Source organism: Apodemus sylvaticus, chromosome 5 (assembly GCF_947179515.1).
Source record: "Apodemus sylvaticus chromosome 5, mApoSyl1.1, whole genome shotgun sequence".
Taxonomy (NCBI): Eukaryota; Metazoa; Chordata; class Mammalia; order Rodentia; family Muridae; genus Apodemus; species Apodemus sylvaticus.
In genome coordinates, this window is record NC_067476.1 from 164,420,898 (window position 1) to 164,437,649 (window position 16,752).

At 47.9% G+C, this 16,752-nt stretch overlaps 2 protein-coding genes across 3 annotated transcripts; one reads left to right on the forward strand and one right to left on the reverse strand.

Moving 5' to 3' along the window:
* Nucleotides 1-520: 520 nt before the first annotated feature.
* On the forward strand, nt 521-1,820 carry Ppdpf (pancreatic progenitor cell differentiation and proliferation factor). 2 transcript variants are annotated; one of them, XM_052184591.1, is made up of 5 exons: nt 521-605; nt 962-1,033; nt 1,106-1,192; nt 1,323-1,419; nt 1,501-1,820. In XM_052184591.1, exons 2-5 carry the CDS (start codon nt 979-981, stop codon nt 1,616-1,618), a joined length of 357 nt encoding a protein of 118 aa, XP_052040551.1. In that variant the 5' UTR covers nt 521-605; nt 962-978; the 3' UTR covers nt 1,619-1,820. The 2 variants fall into 2 exon arrangements, with proteins under 2 accessions (XP_052040551.1, XP_052040550.1); XM_052184590.1 differs by lacking the exon at nt 521-605 and adding an exon at nt 612-755.
* Nucleotides 1,821-5,057: 3,237 nt separating this feature from the next.
* Ptk6 (protein tyrosine kinase 6) lies at nt 5,058-16,657 on the reverse strand. The gene is made up of 8 exons (XM_052184582.1): nt 16,428-16,657; nt 14,523-14,644; nt 13,993-14,156; nt 13,514-13,667; nt 12,849-13,010; nt 9,781-9,962; nt 9,135-9,288; nt 5,058-8,778 (listed from the first exon to the last, which is right to left on the reverse strand). The coding sequence occupies exons 1-8, from the start codon at nt 16,655-16,657 to the stop codon at nt 8,591-8,593; spliced, it is 1,356 nt and encodes a 451-aa protein (XP_052040542.1). The 3' UTR covers nt 5,058-8,590.
* Nucleotides 16,658-16,752: the final 95 nt, after the last annotated feature.

A 16,752-nucleotide genomic window follows, 5' to 3' on the forward strand; every position in this document is an offset into this window, starting at 1 on the left:
CAGGACCGCTTGGGGGCTCCAGGCACCATCCAGTGCAGTCAGAAAACAGATTGCGGTAGTAGGGAGGCACGCGAGACAGCTGCCCCTAGGGCTTACTTAGGTTAAACAGATCCATTCAATCAAGGGTTGGAGTGAGGTACGTAGAAAATAAAACCTGCGGGGACTGGCGCAAGCAGCAGACAGCAGCAAGTAAAGGGAACAAGAACACCAAACAGGCTGGACTACGTGGCGCCACATCCGAGAGGGTGGCACAGACTGAGGGGGCACACGAGATTCTTTAACCTCTTCTATCCGTGTTCAGTCCGAACCAGGTGGGGAAAAAAGCAGCAGGGCTGGCTTCGCCTGGAAAAGGACCAGAGATGTTTGATCAAGGCAGTTAGGGACAAGAAGGAACTTTGCAGAACCTAGTAGTGCAGAAGGTGGGGCGGATCCTTGCTCCGCTTGGGGTGGAGTCTAATAGGGAAGGGTGGGACCACTTCGTGCTACGGCTGGTCTAATGGGAATCAGGAGAGCTCAAAAATCTCATAGGTGGTGTCGCCGTGAAGGAGGTGGAGCCTGGGCGCACGCTCCGCCTCCCAATGGCTGCTGTGCTGGAAAGCGACTAAGTACGCGCGTGCGCATAGCGCGCGTGGGTCCTAAACTAGTGGTGTTTCGTGGGTTATCCTTGCAAATGGGTTCCGCGGCCTAGCGCCCCCGGCGTTGCCACTAGTGGCCTTGCACCGAATCCTGCAAGGAGGGGAAGGGTCTCTGTCGAGGTGAGGGCAGCGGTAGTAGTGGTGGTGGCGGCCGGCGGTGGGGTAGGGGAGGCGGGTCTTCTTGGGGCCAGGAGCATACAAAGCGCCTTTGTCCGGCCTGGGCTGGTTGGAGCCGCCTGGAAGCTAGGCACTGTCTGGACCCGGGGAACTCGGGGTACACTCCGCTGTGCGGTGACCAAGCCCACATTCTGCTCTCCTCTCCGCAGCGCCACGGCCCTGAAGCATGGCAGCCATCCCTTCCAGCGGCTCGCTCGTGGCTACCCATGACTACTATCGGCGTAAGTAGCCCCTCGCCAGCCCCGCCCAGGGCTGGCCCAGGGCTCTGTGGCTGACCCGCCTCCCCTTCCCAGGACGCCTGGGCTCCTCGTCCAGCAACAGCTCTGGCGGAAGTGCCGGAAGTGCCGAGTACCCGGGGGACGCCGTGCCCAACTCCCCGGGTAAGTGCAGAACCAGCCAGCAGAAAGGCAGAGTTCACGTCCTAAGGCGGGAGTTGGGTAGGTTGGAAAGGAAGGATGGGGGAGCGTAGAGAGGGACTGGACTCCATCGTGACCCTCCTTTGCTCCTCAGGTCTTCCCAAAGCCGATCCGGGCCACTGGTGGACCAGCTTCTTTTTCGGGAAATCCACCCTCCCGTTCATGGCCACAGTGTTGGAGTCTCCTGAGCAGTGAGTCCATCTTCCATATGGTTGTGGGGATGGCCCCAATTAAACCAGATGCTGACCCAAAGACCTATGCTCTCCCTACAGCTCAGCAGAATCCCCCCAGGCCTCCAGAAGCCCCATCACCTGTGGCCTGGCTCCTGAAGCCATGAAGAAGCAGCCAGTCATCCATCCTGGCCAGACCAACACCAGGGCCCCGTCCTGACCTGTCAGAATCAGCAGCCTGCCCAAACTTAGGTGGTGCTAAGCCAGAGCCTACCCTCACAACCCTCCCTGTAAACTAGGAAGACGGAATGACACCAGCAGGAACTGGAGAGAGCCCCACTTGTTTCACAGCACTGAGCTTTCTTGACCCCCTTAACTGTGTCTTGCACAAAGCAGAAAATAAACTCAGAGCAGCCATCCTCCCCTGGTGTGTTTGAGACATTACTGAATCCAGCCCTGCTTCCTGCTGGGTGCTATACTGCTCTCAGGCCTTCCTGTCAGCTCCTTTGAGACCCTTCCCAGTGATATCCCCCGCATCTGGTAAGATACTCTCAAGTGGGCCTGGCCCAAGATAGACAGTCCAGGAAAAGCTAGGCCTCTGGCTGAGTTTTGGAGCTCTCAGCTGAAGGGCACCAGTTTCTACACAGGAACCTGATGGATGACCTTGGGTCAGGCCCTCCCCACTACTTGCTGCATGGATGGTTCCCTAAGGCTAGGGATACTAGCTCAGACTGAAAGAGGGTTCCAACCTCAGGGAGTCTAGCTCTAGGTCAGAGGGCATAGGAGCTGTGGGGGGTGGCTTAAGCCTGCAAGGCTAGGGTGGAGTCTTAGGTGTGGCCCTGCAGGCCTTCCTGCTACCTCACCCAATAAACAGCTTTACTCTCCCCTGGGAACTAAGGCCTGTGCCTCTGACAGCTGAGTTTCCCTCCTGCCTGCCCTGAGAGTATCCAGGTCACTTGTAGAAGGCTGCCCTTAACTCCGGAGTTAAGCTGTTGGTGGGGGAGGCTCTTTGCACCTTTGGTGGACTCTGAACAGGAAATGAGTTTTACTTAGACCAGAATGTCTGGATGAGGCCCACAGGGTGGCTCCTTGTCAGAGCGGGAAACTAGGTACAGCCAACAGCTCCAGGCGACAAAGAGCATAGATCCATCTTCCCATCTCTTCTGTTCCCCTTTGTGGTTTCTCTGAAGTCTTGTCAGCTGTACAGCTGCAGCTTACAAAGCTAAGAAGTGGATATTTTAGTGACTTGCAGAAGGGTTAGAGAAAAGTTGTAGACTATAATCAAAAGTACAAAGAATGACTTTAAGATAGTAAAGGAAAAAATAATAAAAGAGGAAAAAAAGATAGTAAAGGAGAGATTTTGGGATCTGGATCTTGAGTGATAAGAAACCTCTGAAGAGATAGACCTGGAGCTGGATACACTAGGTTCTGGAACAAGCCCTGCAATCTCAGCAGTATATTTAGACCAGGCTGCCACATCCAAGTGGTACCACAAGGTATTTGCAGCAGCACCTGTAGGTTTGGGTAGCTCCCTCTTTGAAAAGTCCCTGAGGCTTCTAAAGTCATCCTTCTCCTAGTAAGGCATTCTAGGAACCAGGCCAGTTCTTCCCACAAGGTCTTGCTACCATGATGTCACCCTTGATTACTATAGGTACTCAGTCTACCTGGAGCTAAGGAGAAAGCTCAGTTGGCAAAGGCTTGCCTTGCCAATGAGAAGACCTGAATTTGAACTTTGGAATCCCCATAAAAGCTAGATGTGGCGTTTGTACCACCTCAGTGCTAGGGTGCAGATTTGTGAAATTTGTTAGGCTACCAATGAGAGATCCTTTCTTTAAAAAATGGCACCCTCGCCAGGCAGTGGTGGCACACACCTGTAATCCCAGCACTCTGGGAGGCAAAGGCAGGCAGATTTATGATTTCGAGGCCAGCCTGGTCTACAGAGTGAGTTCCAGGACAGCCAGGGCTACACAGAGAAACCCTGTCTCAAAAAAAAAAACAAATCCAAAAAAAAAAAAAAAAACCTAAAAAAAATGGCACCCTCTGCCACACTTTTGGCTGGAACCATTTGTACCCTTTGGTTGATGGTTTAGTCCCTGGGAGTCCTGGGGCATCTGGGTGGCCAACACCATTGTTCTCCCCATGGGGGTTTTCCGGGAGTGAGAAAACCTAGAAAAGTTTTAGCATTTGAAATGTAAATGAAGATTATATTCAATTTTTAAAAAGTGCCCCACTGAGGAACAACACCTGAATTTGTCCTCTGGCTTTCACATGCAAATGCAGAGTACCTAGTAACACACTGTAGGTTCTTAAAAAAAAAAATCAGGAGGGAGAAAGATACATATTCCACTTTTCACAAAGTAAGCTGGAGAGAGGGAAAAGATTTCCTTCAGAAAATCTTCAAAGGCAAACACTTCAGAAGCAGCAAAATTTAAAGTCATTTTTTAAAAATTTAGCTGTCTTTTTTTTTTCTCTCCAGCCCTTTCTTTTTCTCCCCCCACCCTCTCCATGGTGAGTCCCCTGGCATCAATCCTTGGGGCCCCATGAACCTGAATGAGAACAGTTTCCCAATAACCTTGCCTTTAATATAGTCTTTAAAAAAAAATAAAACATCGGTTCACTGATAATAAATTCTTGCTCTAACTTATCTGGAAATAGCAGTGAGCTCACAATTTCATGTATAGAAACACTGAGCTAGGTGATTCTAAGATAATGTGGACACCTGCCTGATGTAAACATCTGGAAGAAGTTTGAGGCAGAACTGATAGACACTTTTTGTCTCCCAAGAGTCAAAGTAAACATTTGTGAAAGAAAATTAAGCCTCCACTAAGGAGCTAATAATTTTCAGTGGTATGTGTTTAAGTATAATAGAAATATAACTAATGACATCTCTGGATACACCAGATTTTTCAGGAATTTTCTACAACTCATATGCATTAACACCTGTAAGTACAACCTGAAGGTTTCATATTTAATATTTGACAGGGCTTTTTTTTTAAAAAAAATTAGGTATTTTATTCTCACCAACCCACCCACACCTGCTTCCCTGTCCTGGAATTCCCCTATACTGGGGCATCAAGCCTTCTCAGGACCTCTCCTCCCTTTGATGTCCAACAAGGCCATCCTCTGCTACATAAGGCACTGTTTCTTTGATTTTTGGATTTGGTTTTTCGAGACAGGGTTTCTCTGTATAGCCCTGGCTGTCCTGGAATTCTGTAGACCAGGCTGGCCTCGAACTCAGAAATCCGCCTGCCTCTGCCTCCCAGAGTGCTGGGATTACAGGCATGTGCCACCACTGCCCAGCCCAAACTAGTTTTATATCACACTATATTATTACTAAAACTATTTTCTTTCCAGGGTGGAGGATATTTTAATAGAAGGTCTTATATAACCCAAGTTTGTAGAGAGAATCTCTGCACTGTGTAAAAGCATTCATCTGTCAGTAAAAAACCCTTGGCCAATGAGCTGAGGCAGGAAAGAGGTGGGAGTTCCAGCAGAGAGAGGAATTCTGGGAAATAGCAAGACTTGAGAGATTACCCAGAGAGGAAACCAACCAGTAGAAGAACTAAAACTAGAGTAAACTGGATTGAGATATGAGTTAGTGGGAGAACAGAGTCAATATTATTGGCCTAAGCATTTATTAGTAAATAATTAGTCTGAGAGTCATTTCTGGGAACAAAGTGGTTAGGAGGAGAAGCCTATTGTTACACAAGTTGGTCTTGAACCTTTTGTGGTAAAGATGCCCTTGAATTTTTGATTCTCCTCCTTCTACCTCCCAAATACTAGGGACTCGGGTATGCAACACCACACCTGGTGTATGCACTGTTAGGGATGAAACTCAAGATGTCACATGTGTTAGGTCAGTGCTTTACCAACTAAGCTACAGTCCCAGCCTCTGAGCTATTTAAAAACAAAAAATAAAAAACAAAAAACCCCCAAAACCCCAAAAACCCTTAAATAAATCCTTTCAGTCCTTAGCTTTAATGAGTTAAGATTGCATTCCACCAGGCCTTTGGAAGACACTTTGGAAAAGTATCCATCCATAAGCTGGATGTGGGGGTGTACACCTTTAGTCCCAGCACTAGGAGGCAAAGGCAGGTGGCCTGGCCTATAGAGCTAGTTCCACGATGGCCAGGGCTGCACAGAGAAACCCTGTCTCAGAAAACAAAACAACAGCAACAATCTATCAGCTTTCTCTCCCTATTTTTCTTTTTCATAATTTGGAATAAGTCCTATGTGAGCATTCAGTGATCATTCTCTCTAAATGATGATGTACAACCTTACCACAAATGGAGTTTCCCTGTACTCTTTACACATAGGTGATTTTCCTTGTGGTTTCTAGTGGTTCTAATTACATATATTGTCATTCTTAACTCTTAGAGTCCCTAGCACCCACCAGCTATGGCAGCCAGCATGCCACTGAAGGCAACTTTTACGGGCACTGTAGCAATATGCCCTTCATCACACAGCTCTGCATACTACAGATCCAAGCACAACTACTTCCATTCTGTGTAAAAACAGGAGGCCATAGCAGATCAGCCTAAGTTTGTTTCCTTAGGAATAACCCCACAAAGCTGAATTGCTAACTACATTTCTCAAGCCTGAACAAACTTAAGGTTGTAAAATGCCTTTTATAAAGTAAAATTATTGTTGGAAAGTTCATTTAGCTTTTGCTCCACCTACATTCCTGTCCACTTAACAGTTCCAAACGTGTTCTAAGGTATCAGCACCTAAATTGCTCTTGTTAACAAGTCAGGCAAACGTCACCAACACCACAGAAGCAAAGACCACCCCCTTCTTTCCTTCCTCTGTATTCTTCCCTTGGGTTTCATTTCTCCTTTTAGCATTTTAAATACTCAGTAGGATTAAACTTGTTTAAACCCTGGTAAGAAAAAATAGTCTATCTCAGTGCTTCTCAACCTGTGGGTCGAAACCTCTTTGACAAAAGAGGATTCTACCTCCAAAAATATTCACAATTCATAACAGTCGCAAAATTAAAGTTATGAAATAGCAATGAAAATAATTGTATGGTTAGGGGTCGCCACAACAAGAGGAACTGCATTAAAGGGTCCCAGTGTTAGGAAGGTTGAGAACCACAGGTCTAGCTATACTGTGTTCATGTTGACAGGTCTGGAAACATTTCTGTTTTTTATTTTACCAACACTCTTAAAGATTATTCTACAGCATGTGATCTTTAAGAACATTTGACTTTGTTTCTATATTTCTGAGAGGTTTTAGGGATATTTAATGAGCACTCACCTTTATACTAGTCCAGACAGAACTGTAAGAATTTTTCTTTGTTTTTTGTTTGTTTATTGGTTTGTTTGATTTTGAGACAGGGTCACTCTAGGTAGCCCTGGAAGTCTTAGAACTCTGTAGACCCCAAATGCACAGACACACCTGCATCTGCCTCCCAAGTGCTGGGATTAAAGGTGTGCACCTAGGGTTGTCCCCTCTGAAAGTAGGGAAGGACTCTATAAACAGCCAAATGCACACAGACCCCATAGCTTTAATTTTAGCATGTTTAGGCCTGATTCAATTTATGTCCACTTGGATTTTTATACAAATTGTGTTCTTTTTCATTTATTTTTGTTTTTATGAAACAGGGTCTCTCTGTGTAGCTCTGGCTGCCCCAAAAATTGCTATGTAGACCAGACTGGCCTCAAACTCACAGAGATCTGCCTACTTCTGTCTCTCAAGTGCTCAAATTAAAGATGTGCATCACCAAGCCCAGCCCAAATCCTGTTCTTGATGAAAATGAAAGGTTCAGTTACTGAAAGAAGGGAAATTTTTGATAAATGTCTATGCAAAAGACTTAGTTTGAAGGGTTTTCATTTGCCCTTTTCCATTTTCCTGTGCTTTCCCTGTCGAGTGACATTACATCACTGAGAACTGCTTTACAGGAAGCAATACAGACAGTGTACTCTATATTCATCTCTAGAATACAGAGAGGATACTTCTGTAAAGGACGTTGTGGCATCTTCATCTGTTGTGAGAGGTCAATCTGGACATGGCTGGTAGAAATGTCATCAGAGAATTATGCCCACTTCCAGTAAAGTATCCTTGGGTAGGTGCTTTTGGGGTACTCCCCCCTCAGAACTGGGGTTCTAATGTCCAAGTACATAAGGAGATGGCATGGAGAGCAAATAGTCTGTCTGGACTTCATGGATCAAGCATGGGTCTAAGAGCACTGAAGATTCATGGGGGAAAGCAGTCTGGGACCAGAGCCATCTGGGAAAACTCAGGTCCAAATGGGAAGCAGAGAAGGGCACCTAGCATGAGGGTATTCTGTCTCAGAGCTCAGGGCAAAAGCATCTCTGAAGGGGAAGAATCAGGACCTCTACACAAGCCCACACTGAATTTGACTTTAGAAACAAGTACAGAGCCTTCAGGCAGAGATGCGCAGAAGAGCTGCCTCTGCCCACATGGTTAAGAATCTTGGCTCTGCCAAGCAGCAGTGGCAGATGCCTTTAATCCCAGCACTTGGGAAGCAGAGGCAGGTAGATCTCTGTGAGTTCAAGGCCAGCTTGGTCTACAGAATGAGTTCCAGGACCACCAGAGCTACACAAAGAAACCCTGTCTTGGAAAAGGCAAACAAATCTCCTGGTTCTTACTGGCTCCATCATCTTCCCTCTGCTTCTGCAAACTCCAGGTGACTGGGTAGTTCAAACACCCCCCACTGGGCACCAGAAACTGCAGGGCAGAAATTTCATATCCTTTTATCTCTGTCTTGAGCTTCCTGGGTAAGATTCCTCTAACAAAGCCAAGGTTATAAAGAGAAAATCATGGAAACTTGTTCTGAGTTTTATGTGGCATAAGATCCTGCAGAATTAAGGTGCTAAAGGGTGGGGTATGTGTTTGTGGACGGTCAAGCTCTGAAAGTGATATGGCAAGAACTCCACAAGGCCCGTTGCCTAGACTTGGCTTCTCTGTCACATGAAGTCTTCACAGAAGGGAGGAAGAAACCAGAGAGTGACTTCCTGGATTTTATGTACGGCCTCCTGGAGGGGGATAAATGGGAAAGGAATATGGCTGCCTCTTTACTCTTTCCTTGACAACACGCAGTATTTGAGGTATGTTTAGTATGTTTCCTATCCCTTCATCTCAGTAAACTGAAGGATGGTCCATGCCTTTGATAGATGTCCAGGATAATCATGAAGTCTTCTTCTGTGGGTCCTGGCCACATCCAAGGAGCTTATACCAGGTTCTCATACCTGGTGATACCTGTGAGTTTCTCACACAGGTCTTTGAAGCAAGGTCTCTGTTTGGGGTCTCTGTTCCAACAGCCAAGCATCAACTTGTGTATGTTGGGTGGGCACTCCAGAGGGCAGGGCATGCGGTAGCCGGCATCCACCCTCAGAAAGGTTTCATGATTAGACATGCCTGTGGTCCATAGGAGAAAAGAAATGAGAGCTAGAAGACTGATGTCCACCCTCTGATCCCTGGAAGCCATACCCAGCTGCCTCTGGCTCCTCCCTGGATGCTGACCCTGCTAGAATGACCACCACCATGCTCTGGGCATGTTGTAGCACACTGTCCATGAATGTTGCCTTCCCTGTGGACAGTATCTCCAGGAGATGACCCCAGAGGCACGTTCCTGGATGCTCAAGGAATGGAACAGGGGTGGGGTCTGGTTGAGCCCCTAGGAAGCACTTCCTGCCATCTTTGTCACCATTCAAGATCTGCCCTGACTCCACTTCATTACTTGTCCACCCCTGGAGAAAATCTTGGGTCAATACCTGGGTAGGGCATCTGCCCCCTGCTGAAAATTTCATGAAGCAGAACCCCGAAAGACCAGACGTCAGATTTGATGGAGTAATGTCCTCGGGAAAGTGCCTCAGGTGCTGTCCATTTGTAGGGGACATTGTGCTCATGGGAAAGGTAGATGTCCTCCTGTGGTAAGATGTCTTATGGTAGGACCTGACACTAGAGGAAGCTGCCACTTGTACCCTTCTTGTGTAGCACTGACAAGCATGGACCCCAAGGTCCTGATGGGCAGGGACAACACCACATTGCCTATTGCTGTCTGACTCACTGACACCACCCCACTGCTACCATAGGTAGCTGCCACCAATGCTGCCAGAATCATAGCTAGGCCCAATAAAAGTACCAATTCACTGGGATTCTGGGTCAGGGAAAGACAAAAGCAGAATTGCAATGCATGAAGACAGGAAAACCTCAAGGTACATGGCTATGTCTGGCTAGGTACTCAAAGCTAGACCAATAGGGCATGAACAAGGCTGTACCTGTATAGATAAAGCAGTCTTGCTTGCCTATTAACACCACCCTATCAAGAACCCATCTTGTTTATGGCTAGGTTCAGCTCAAGGCTTGGGAGATAAAGCCCCATATCCTGCTTCTGTCTTCTACCTTCAAAGGGCCTACCTTGACAAGCCTGGCCAGCCCAAAGTCCCCCACTTTGCAGAGATTGTTCTCTGTAACAAGAACGTTCCTCGCAGCCAGGTCACGGTGGATGTAATTCTGAGATTCCAGGTAGCACATGCCCTCAGCAACCTGTGATGCAAAGTCCACCAGCTCCAAAATAGGTAGGGCTTTCTCATCAGAATCTGTATGGTGATCAAAGGCCAGAGTCACTTGGCCAGAGACCAGTCCTCATTTGCTGTGGCTATGAAGGCTACAGCAAAGAGCAGCTGGCCTGGCTTCATTGCAAAGTGGGAAGGCCTAGACCTTCTTTTTTTTTTTTTTTTGGTTTTTTGGATTTGGTTTTTTCGAGACAGGATTTCTCGGTATAGCCGTGGCTGTCCTGGAACTCAATCTGTAGACCAGGCTGGCCTCGAACTCAGAAATCCGCCTGCCTCTGCCTCCCAGAGTGCTGGGATTACAGGCGTGCACCACCACCACCCGGCTAGGCCTAGACCTTCTGCAGCTATGTATTTAGAGACAAAGAGCACACACATACTTTGGCCGACACCCTTTCTGGAATCATAAAGTAATCTAAGGGCAAAAGCATTGCTGCAAGATATTCTTGGTATGTAGCCATTGAACACTCTAGATAATGCACAGCCAGCAAGTGCTACACATACAAGGGGCATGAGTTTCATCTCTGAAGACTTCTTCCTGCAGAAACTGCTTATGAGATCAAGCTCTTTATGTAAAACATGTAGACTACACAACTTTACTCTTCCAAATGCTGGTATTATGTATATACGTGTGTGTGTGTGTGTGTGTGTGTGTGTGTGTGTGTGTGTGTGTGTGTGTGTATCCCCACCCAGGCCGGATCATTTGCCCTATGCTATCACGTTCCCTCTCCCTCTTGTATGAAATTGGGTGGCATCTTCACACAGTACCTCAACTGGTGGAGATGGACTGGCTTTGTGTTGAAGAAAACACGGTATCCACTTGTGGGTGAGATGAGTTGTGTCTACATGTGTGTAGGTATGTCTGTGCCATGTGTGAATGTATTTGCCAGCGTTTTACATATGTTTGGGTATAAGTGTGTATAAGTGTGACTGGACAGCAGGTCTCAAGAGAGAAGCTGGCAGGCTGGGAGGCAAGTCACTAGCAGGCTACATAAGCCTCAGTTAATGTGGGGATAGAATTGTGAGGGAATTTTATTTTTTCAAGTTTTATGATCAGTAATTGGTAGGTTTTTTTTGTTTGTTTGTTTGTTGTTTTTTGAGACAGGGGTTTCTCTGTGTAGCTCTGGCTGTCCTGGAACTCACTCTGTAGACTAGGCTGGCCTCGAACTCAGAAATCCGCCTGCCTCTGCCTCCCAAGTGCTGGGATTAAAGGCATGCGCCACTACAGTCCAGCTTAGATTTTTTTGTACTTAATAAATCATTTACTTTTTTCCTTTGTTATATATGTGTAACGTGTATTGTGTGGCAGTCAGAGGACAACATTGGGTGTTAGTCTTCACCAGTGACATGTTCAAGGTAGGTTTTGTGGTTTGCTACTGAGCCGAATAAAACAAGACTTTTCCCATTGCCTCCCATCTCACCTTAGAAGCCTAGGGATAACAGATGCCTGCTCCTATGCTTGCCTTTACATTAGTTCTGGGGATTCAAACTCAGGTCCTCATGCCTGCCCGGCAAGCACTTTACCTACTGAGCCATCTCCCCAACCATTTTTTTAAAAAGAGATTTGTGTGTATAAGTTGATATAGCATGTGTGATGTAATGCATGTACTCGTTATTGAGGGTATGTGCACATGTTTACTTTTTTTTTTTTTTTTTTTTTTGGATTTGTTTTTTCTCGAGACAGGGTTTCTCTGTGTAGCCCTGGCTGTCCTGGAACTCACTCTGTAGACCAGGCTGGCCTCGAACTCAGAAATCCGCTTGCCTCTGCATCCCAGAGTGCTGGGATTACAGGCGTGCGCCACCACCGCCTGGCTTTTTTAAAATTTTTTTTGTTTTTGTTTTTTGTTTTGTTTTTGAGACCGGGTTTCTCTGTGTAGCCCTGGCTGTTTTGGAACTCACTCTGTAGACCAGGCTGGCCTCGAACTCATAAATCCTCCTGCCTCTGCCTCCCAGAGTGCTGGGATTACAGGCATGCGCCACCACCTCCCAGCTGTATGTGCACATGTATACATGTGCTTATCTTTCCTTGACTGTTGTATCTCTTTAGTTTTGGGGTTTTTTTTGGGGGGGGGGAGGGAAAAGGGTTCAAGACAGGGCTTCTCTGTGTAGTCCTAGCTGTCCTGGAGTTTGTTCTGTAGACCAGGCTGGCCTCAAACTCAGAGAGCAGCCTGTCTGTGCTTCCAAGTGCTGTGATTAAATATATATGCACCACTATACTTGGCTTCCATCTTTAGCTTTTAAAAATATTTTATGTGAGGGGATAAACACAGGATGGGGGGGGGGGTTGCGGAGGAGAAACTGGTAAGGGGATATCATTTGAAATATAAATGAATAAAATGATATATAAAAAATTATGTGTCAGAGCATTTTGCCTGCATGTATGTCTGTGTACCTCATGCATGCCTGGTACCTGCAGAGGCCAGAAGAGGGTATCAGATCTCCTTGAACTAGAGTTATGCATGGTTATGAGCTACCATGTGGGTGCTGGGAACTAAACTCTGGTCCTGTGCAAGAACATTAATTGTCTTTAATGGCTAAGGCATCTTCCCAGCCCCCCACCAACCACCACGTTAAAATTTTAGCATCTTAAACAACAAAACAACAAGCTCATCTGGGAGCTCCTGGCTGTTTTCTATAGGTCAGGCAGGACACATAGGGTCTGCGTATCTGTCAGCTCCTTTGCGTGTGTCTCCTGCTGCCTCTCAAACTTTTTGTTTGTTTGTTTGTTTGTTTGTTTCTAGACAGGGTTTCTCTGTATAGCCCTGCCTGTCCTGGAACTCACTCTGTAGACCAGGCTGGCCTCGAACTCAGAAATCCACCTGCCTCTGCCTCCCAAGTGCTGGGATTAAAGGCATGCCTGGCTGCCTCCCAAACTTTAACCCTGGGAAAGGAGACCGGGAGCTTTCCACTTACCCCGTAGTATCTGCAGCAGGTTCCCCTTGGGCATGAGCTCTGTGATGATATAGACCGGGTCCCCTGCAGTTGCCACAGCGTACAATGACAGGATGTGCTTGTGCCGTAGCTTCTTCATGGCCTGAATCTCAGCCTGGAAGGTGTGCTGATGTAGGAGATTGTCTGAGAGACAACAACCTCAGTCAATACACCCCTCCACCTGTGCTCCAAGCAGGAGGCCAGACCTCCTGAAGCAAGTCAGGACATATGGTTAGCCTAAGAAGACAAAGGCTGGCCTCCAAGCTATGACACAAAAGCCTCCACCACCAAGGCCTCAGGGCCCCAAGCCTGATGTGTCCGTTTGCCCTCCTGTGCCCTACTTGGTCACAATCGCCAAAGTCAACATTTTCCAGCTGGATGTTTTCAAAGTCCTGACTGACCTGATTCCTGAGGTTTCAGGTATAAACCTGAGGGTGCAGTTAGGATTTTAGGTAAAACTCTCATTTCCAGTGACTTGTTTAAACAAACAAACAAACAAAAAACAGGTATAACTGAAAGAAGTTATTCCCACCATGATGCCGTGGGTGCCCAGTAAGTATGTTGGGATACCCTCAGTGGGGGGAGACTGGAAGTGCCTAGTGGGAAGTAGCGTGCGACCAAGTTGAGTTGGGCCTGGACCTGCTCACCTCTAGAGATCACCTTCACTGCCACACGGACCTGGCCTTTCCAGAGTGCTTCAAAGACCTCCCCAAAGTAACCGGCTCCCAGCTTCTTACAGAGTGTGAACTCCTCCCTTGGCCTCTCCCAGTCATCCCAGTGGGGCAAGGGCTCAGTTTTGTGCTGGAGAGACAGAAAGGGCAATAGCAGGGGTATGGGTGGGGGGTGGGGTGGGTAGGAATGGGGGTTGGATCACCCAGCTTGTGTTCAGCAAGGGCTTGCCAGAACCCCTGTTGGGGAGCCCTATTTATTTTTAAATTTAGAGCCAGATCCAGCATAGGTCAGGGAGAGGTACTCAGCAGGAGCACATCTGAGCTCCGGTGAGCCAGTGTAATGAGAGCAATAGCCAAGAAGAATGCCATGTCTTGAGCCCCCACCCCCTCCTCCCATATTGTACTCCTCTTGTCTGACCCTGTGCTACTACATCACAAAGGAACTAGTGGCCTACCTTCCAGCACGGTATGGACAGCTGAAGGCCATGGGACAGACTCTGGGTCTTATGGTAGTCCACAAGCTCAGACAGACTGGAGAAGGATACCACCTCATTCAGGTGCAGCCGGCCTGCATCGTTCCTCCAGATCCTGTAATGTCGCACGGTCTGAGCATCCCGCACTGGAGTGGGTGGCCAGCAGAAGGAGACATAAGCAGGCATCCTGTCCTATATGTCCCCCACTTTGCCTGCCCCTGCTCCCAGCCTGGTCATTGCCTGGCACTCTCTGATAAGCCATGGCTATTCTGTTTCCAGCACTCCTAGGTTATTAGGCCACAAGCACAGTGGAACCCCTGTAGAACCTTGGCTTCCATGACACATAGGTTATGCCAGAAAGCAAAGGAAAACCACCCAACCTGAAGAGGAGTGCCTGGTTTTCTGCTTCAAAGGCTGAGGGCTTCCAGAGCAGAGGGAGATATCCAAGAGTCCACAATCAGAGGAGAGGTCTCAGAGTTAGCATAGGCAAGGGGAGATCTGGGAAGTAGTACCAGAGAGAACATAGTCTGCTCCTGGCTTCTGGCTGACTCTGATCAGGAAGGCACCCTTCAAGTTGTCCTCAGCCTGCAGCCTGTGCATGGCCTCTGAGCGGGAGATGCAACCAAAGAACCACCTGCAGGGGAGAGGCTCAGTTTCAGTCTAGCTGATCCCTACCCCAGCTCCATATCCACATACCCCCTGGCTCCTCTCACACTTCCAACTCTACTAAGCTGCCACTTGTGCTGCTCCTAACCCTGCAGAAGTCTCTCTGGCCATCATGGACCCTGAAAGTCTTAAATGGCTGCTTCTGGACATCAGAAAAGGACCTAGAGGCTCAGAAGTGGGATGAGCAAACACTGCCTACCATCCTGCTCTGAGATCAGAGTCTCACTCCCTCCCCCCAAAAAAAGACCTGCAATTTTATGTTAATGACTCTTAACATGTTGTAGGCCCTAAGCCTTGGCCCAGAAGAAGGAGAAAAGTCTCAATAGGAGCTCCCCAGTACTGCTTCTAGGCTCTTATTTTCATATACATGTTCATAGAACCACACAGCCATTTGCACATGTGCACTTGTGTGCACAGACATGCACTGAGATACAAATGCACATGTGATCATATTTTCCATACACAAGTGTGCACTCACAATGCACTGACGCATGTCCTCATAATGCACACTTGTGTATGTACACCCGTACACTCACTCATTTGCATACTTACCCAAGCTTGCATACATACTGATAAGCACACCCTTGTGTAGATGCACAGGCTCGGTGGCATGCATGCAATTGCTCTCCAGTTCAAAAGCATTTATACATACTGTCTAGCAACGAAAGGCATGGACATGCCTGAACTGAACTACAGGTGGAATTCCTTGGAATTCCATGGGTCATCTCCAGCTCAAGCCTTTGAAGCCCACCTCCTTGGGTCCTGCAAAGCTACAGAATCTGTCCCACTCTCCCCTCTGACCACTTTGCCTCCTCTGCTTTGCTCCTCCTCTGACATGTTCACCTGTGCTAGATTCTCAGGACCTCAGGGCCTAACCCTTACTATGTTAGCCACATGGCCTCTGTCTCCATCCCTCTGCCCTCCCCCCAAACCAGGCTTCCCTGGAATTTAGTGATACACCTGCCTTTACCTGGCTCTCATTCTTTTATGCACACCACCCATGCCTATCTCACTCCTGCCAAGAGACCCTGTTTCTGGAGCTGTCCTAGGTACCATTTACTCACAATAGGTGCTCATTGTGAGATGAGGAGTTGGGGGTCTCAGGAATAAAACTAAGAAACCCCTGCTGCTGGACCCTTCTTACTCTTAGCCCAGAAGAACCTACATAGCTTGGGTCCTTGGGTGGCTGTGAACATGCCCACACCAGTCACTACTGTAGTTCTTCAAAGCCTCCAAGGGCTCAGGTATGTGGGAGGCCAAGAACAGTAGACTAGGGTGCTTCAGAGAACATGTAAACACCACTGTGTTTGCACCATATACCCCCGCCATGTGATATAGATAGGTGTGCCCCAGCAGCCTTCTCTCTCCCTAGTTAACTAGGTTGCACATCTGGTTTTGGCTGTTTGGAAAGTGAACAAACTTCACACCCCCAACAGCTCTTGAATTCCCACACAGATCTCGTCCCTCATAGCTAGCATCTTAAAAATCTACACTGGGCCCTTCTGAACCCATCTGGGTCCTAGCAGAACAGTACTTATGGCTGAGAAGTGGTCATGGGTGGGTCCAAAGTAGAAGCCCCATCCCTGAGTGTCACTCAGGACCATAGCAACCCTGTGTACCAGGATGTTAAAGATCAGAGTGTGACCAACTGAATGTCAAGCTAGGATCTTACACCCTCTGCCCTTCCAGTCCAGCCCAGTGCCCACCCACCCTCAACCCTCCGGCTGTGCCAACTCCCCAGGGCCACTCACGGTTCTGACTCCACAGTCTCCTTCTCAGCCAGGTAGTTGTGGGGCACATAGCCCTCAGCCAAGGCCTTGCCTTCCGCATCTAGCAGAGTGGCCCACCACCACTGTTCCTCCTTCCTGGTAACATGGAGGAGGTCTCCTGCCTGAAAGCTCAGCTCCTCATCTGTTCTTGCCTTGAAGTCCCAGAGGCCCACGTACTTAGGACCCAGGTAAGACTTGTCCCGAGACACCATGGCAGGCTTAGTGGCAGAGCCAGCTGTGGCCTGCTTGTGGACACTTCGTACTGGGAGGGGTAGAAGGAACTTTTCCCAGAAAGCCAGTCACACCT

Bases quoted from the DNA above. Each gene is read 5' to 3' on its own strand.
- Ppdpf (XM_052184591.1), top strand. From the start codon at position 979: ATGGCAGCCATCCCTTCCAGCGGCTCGCTCGTGGCTACCCATGACTAC. The intron at 1,193-1,322 runs GTAAGTGCAGAA...TTTGCTCCTCAG, and splicing joins CGCCGTGCCCAACTCCCCGG to GTCTTCCCAAAGCCGATCCG. The intron at 1,420-1,500 runs GTGAGTCCATCT...CTCTCCCTACAG, and splicing joins GTGTTGGAGTCTCCTGAGCA to CTCAGCAGAATCCCCCCAGG.
- Ptk6 (XM_052184582.1), bottom strand. From the start codon at position 16,657: ATGGTGTCTCGGGACAAGTCTTACCTGGGTCCTAAGTACGTGGGCCTC. The intron at 9,289-9,780 runs GTAGGCCCTTTG...ATCTTACCACAG, and splicing joins GGCTGGCCAGGCTTGTCAAG to GAGGACATCTACCTTTCCCA. The intron at 8,779-9,134 runs GTATTGACCCAA...TATGGACCACAG, and splicing joins GGGGCAGATGCCCTACCCAG to GCATGTCTAATCATGAAACC.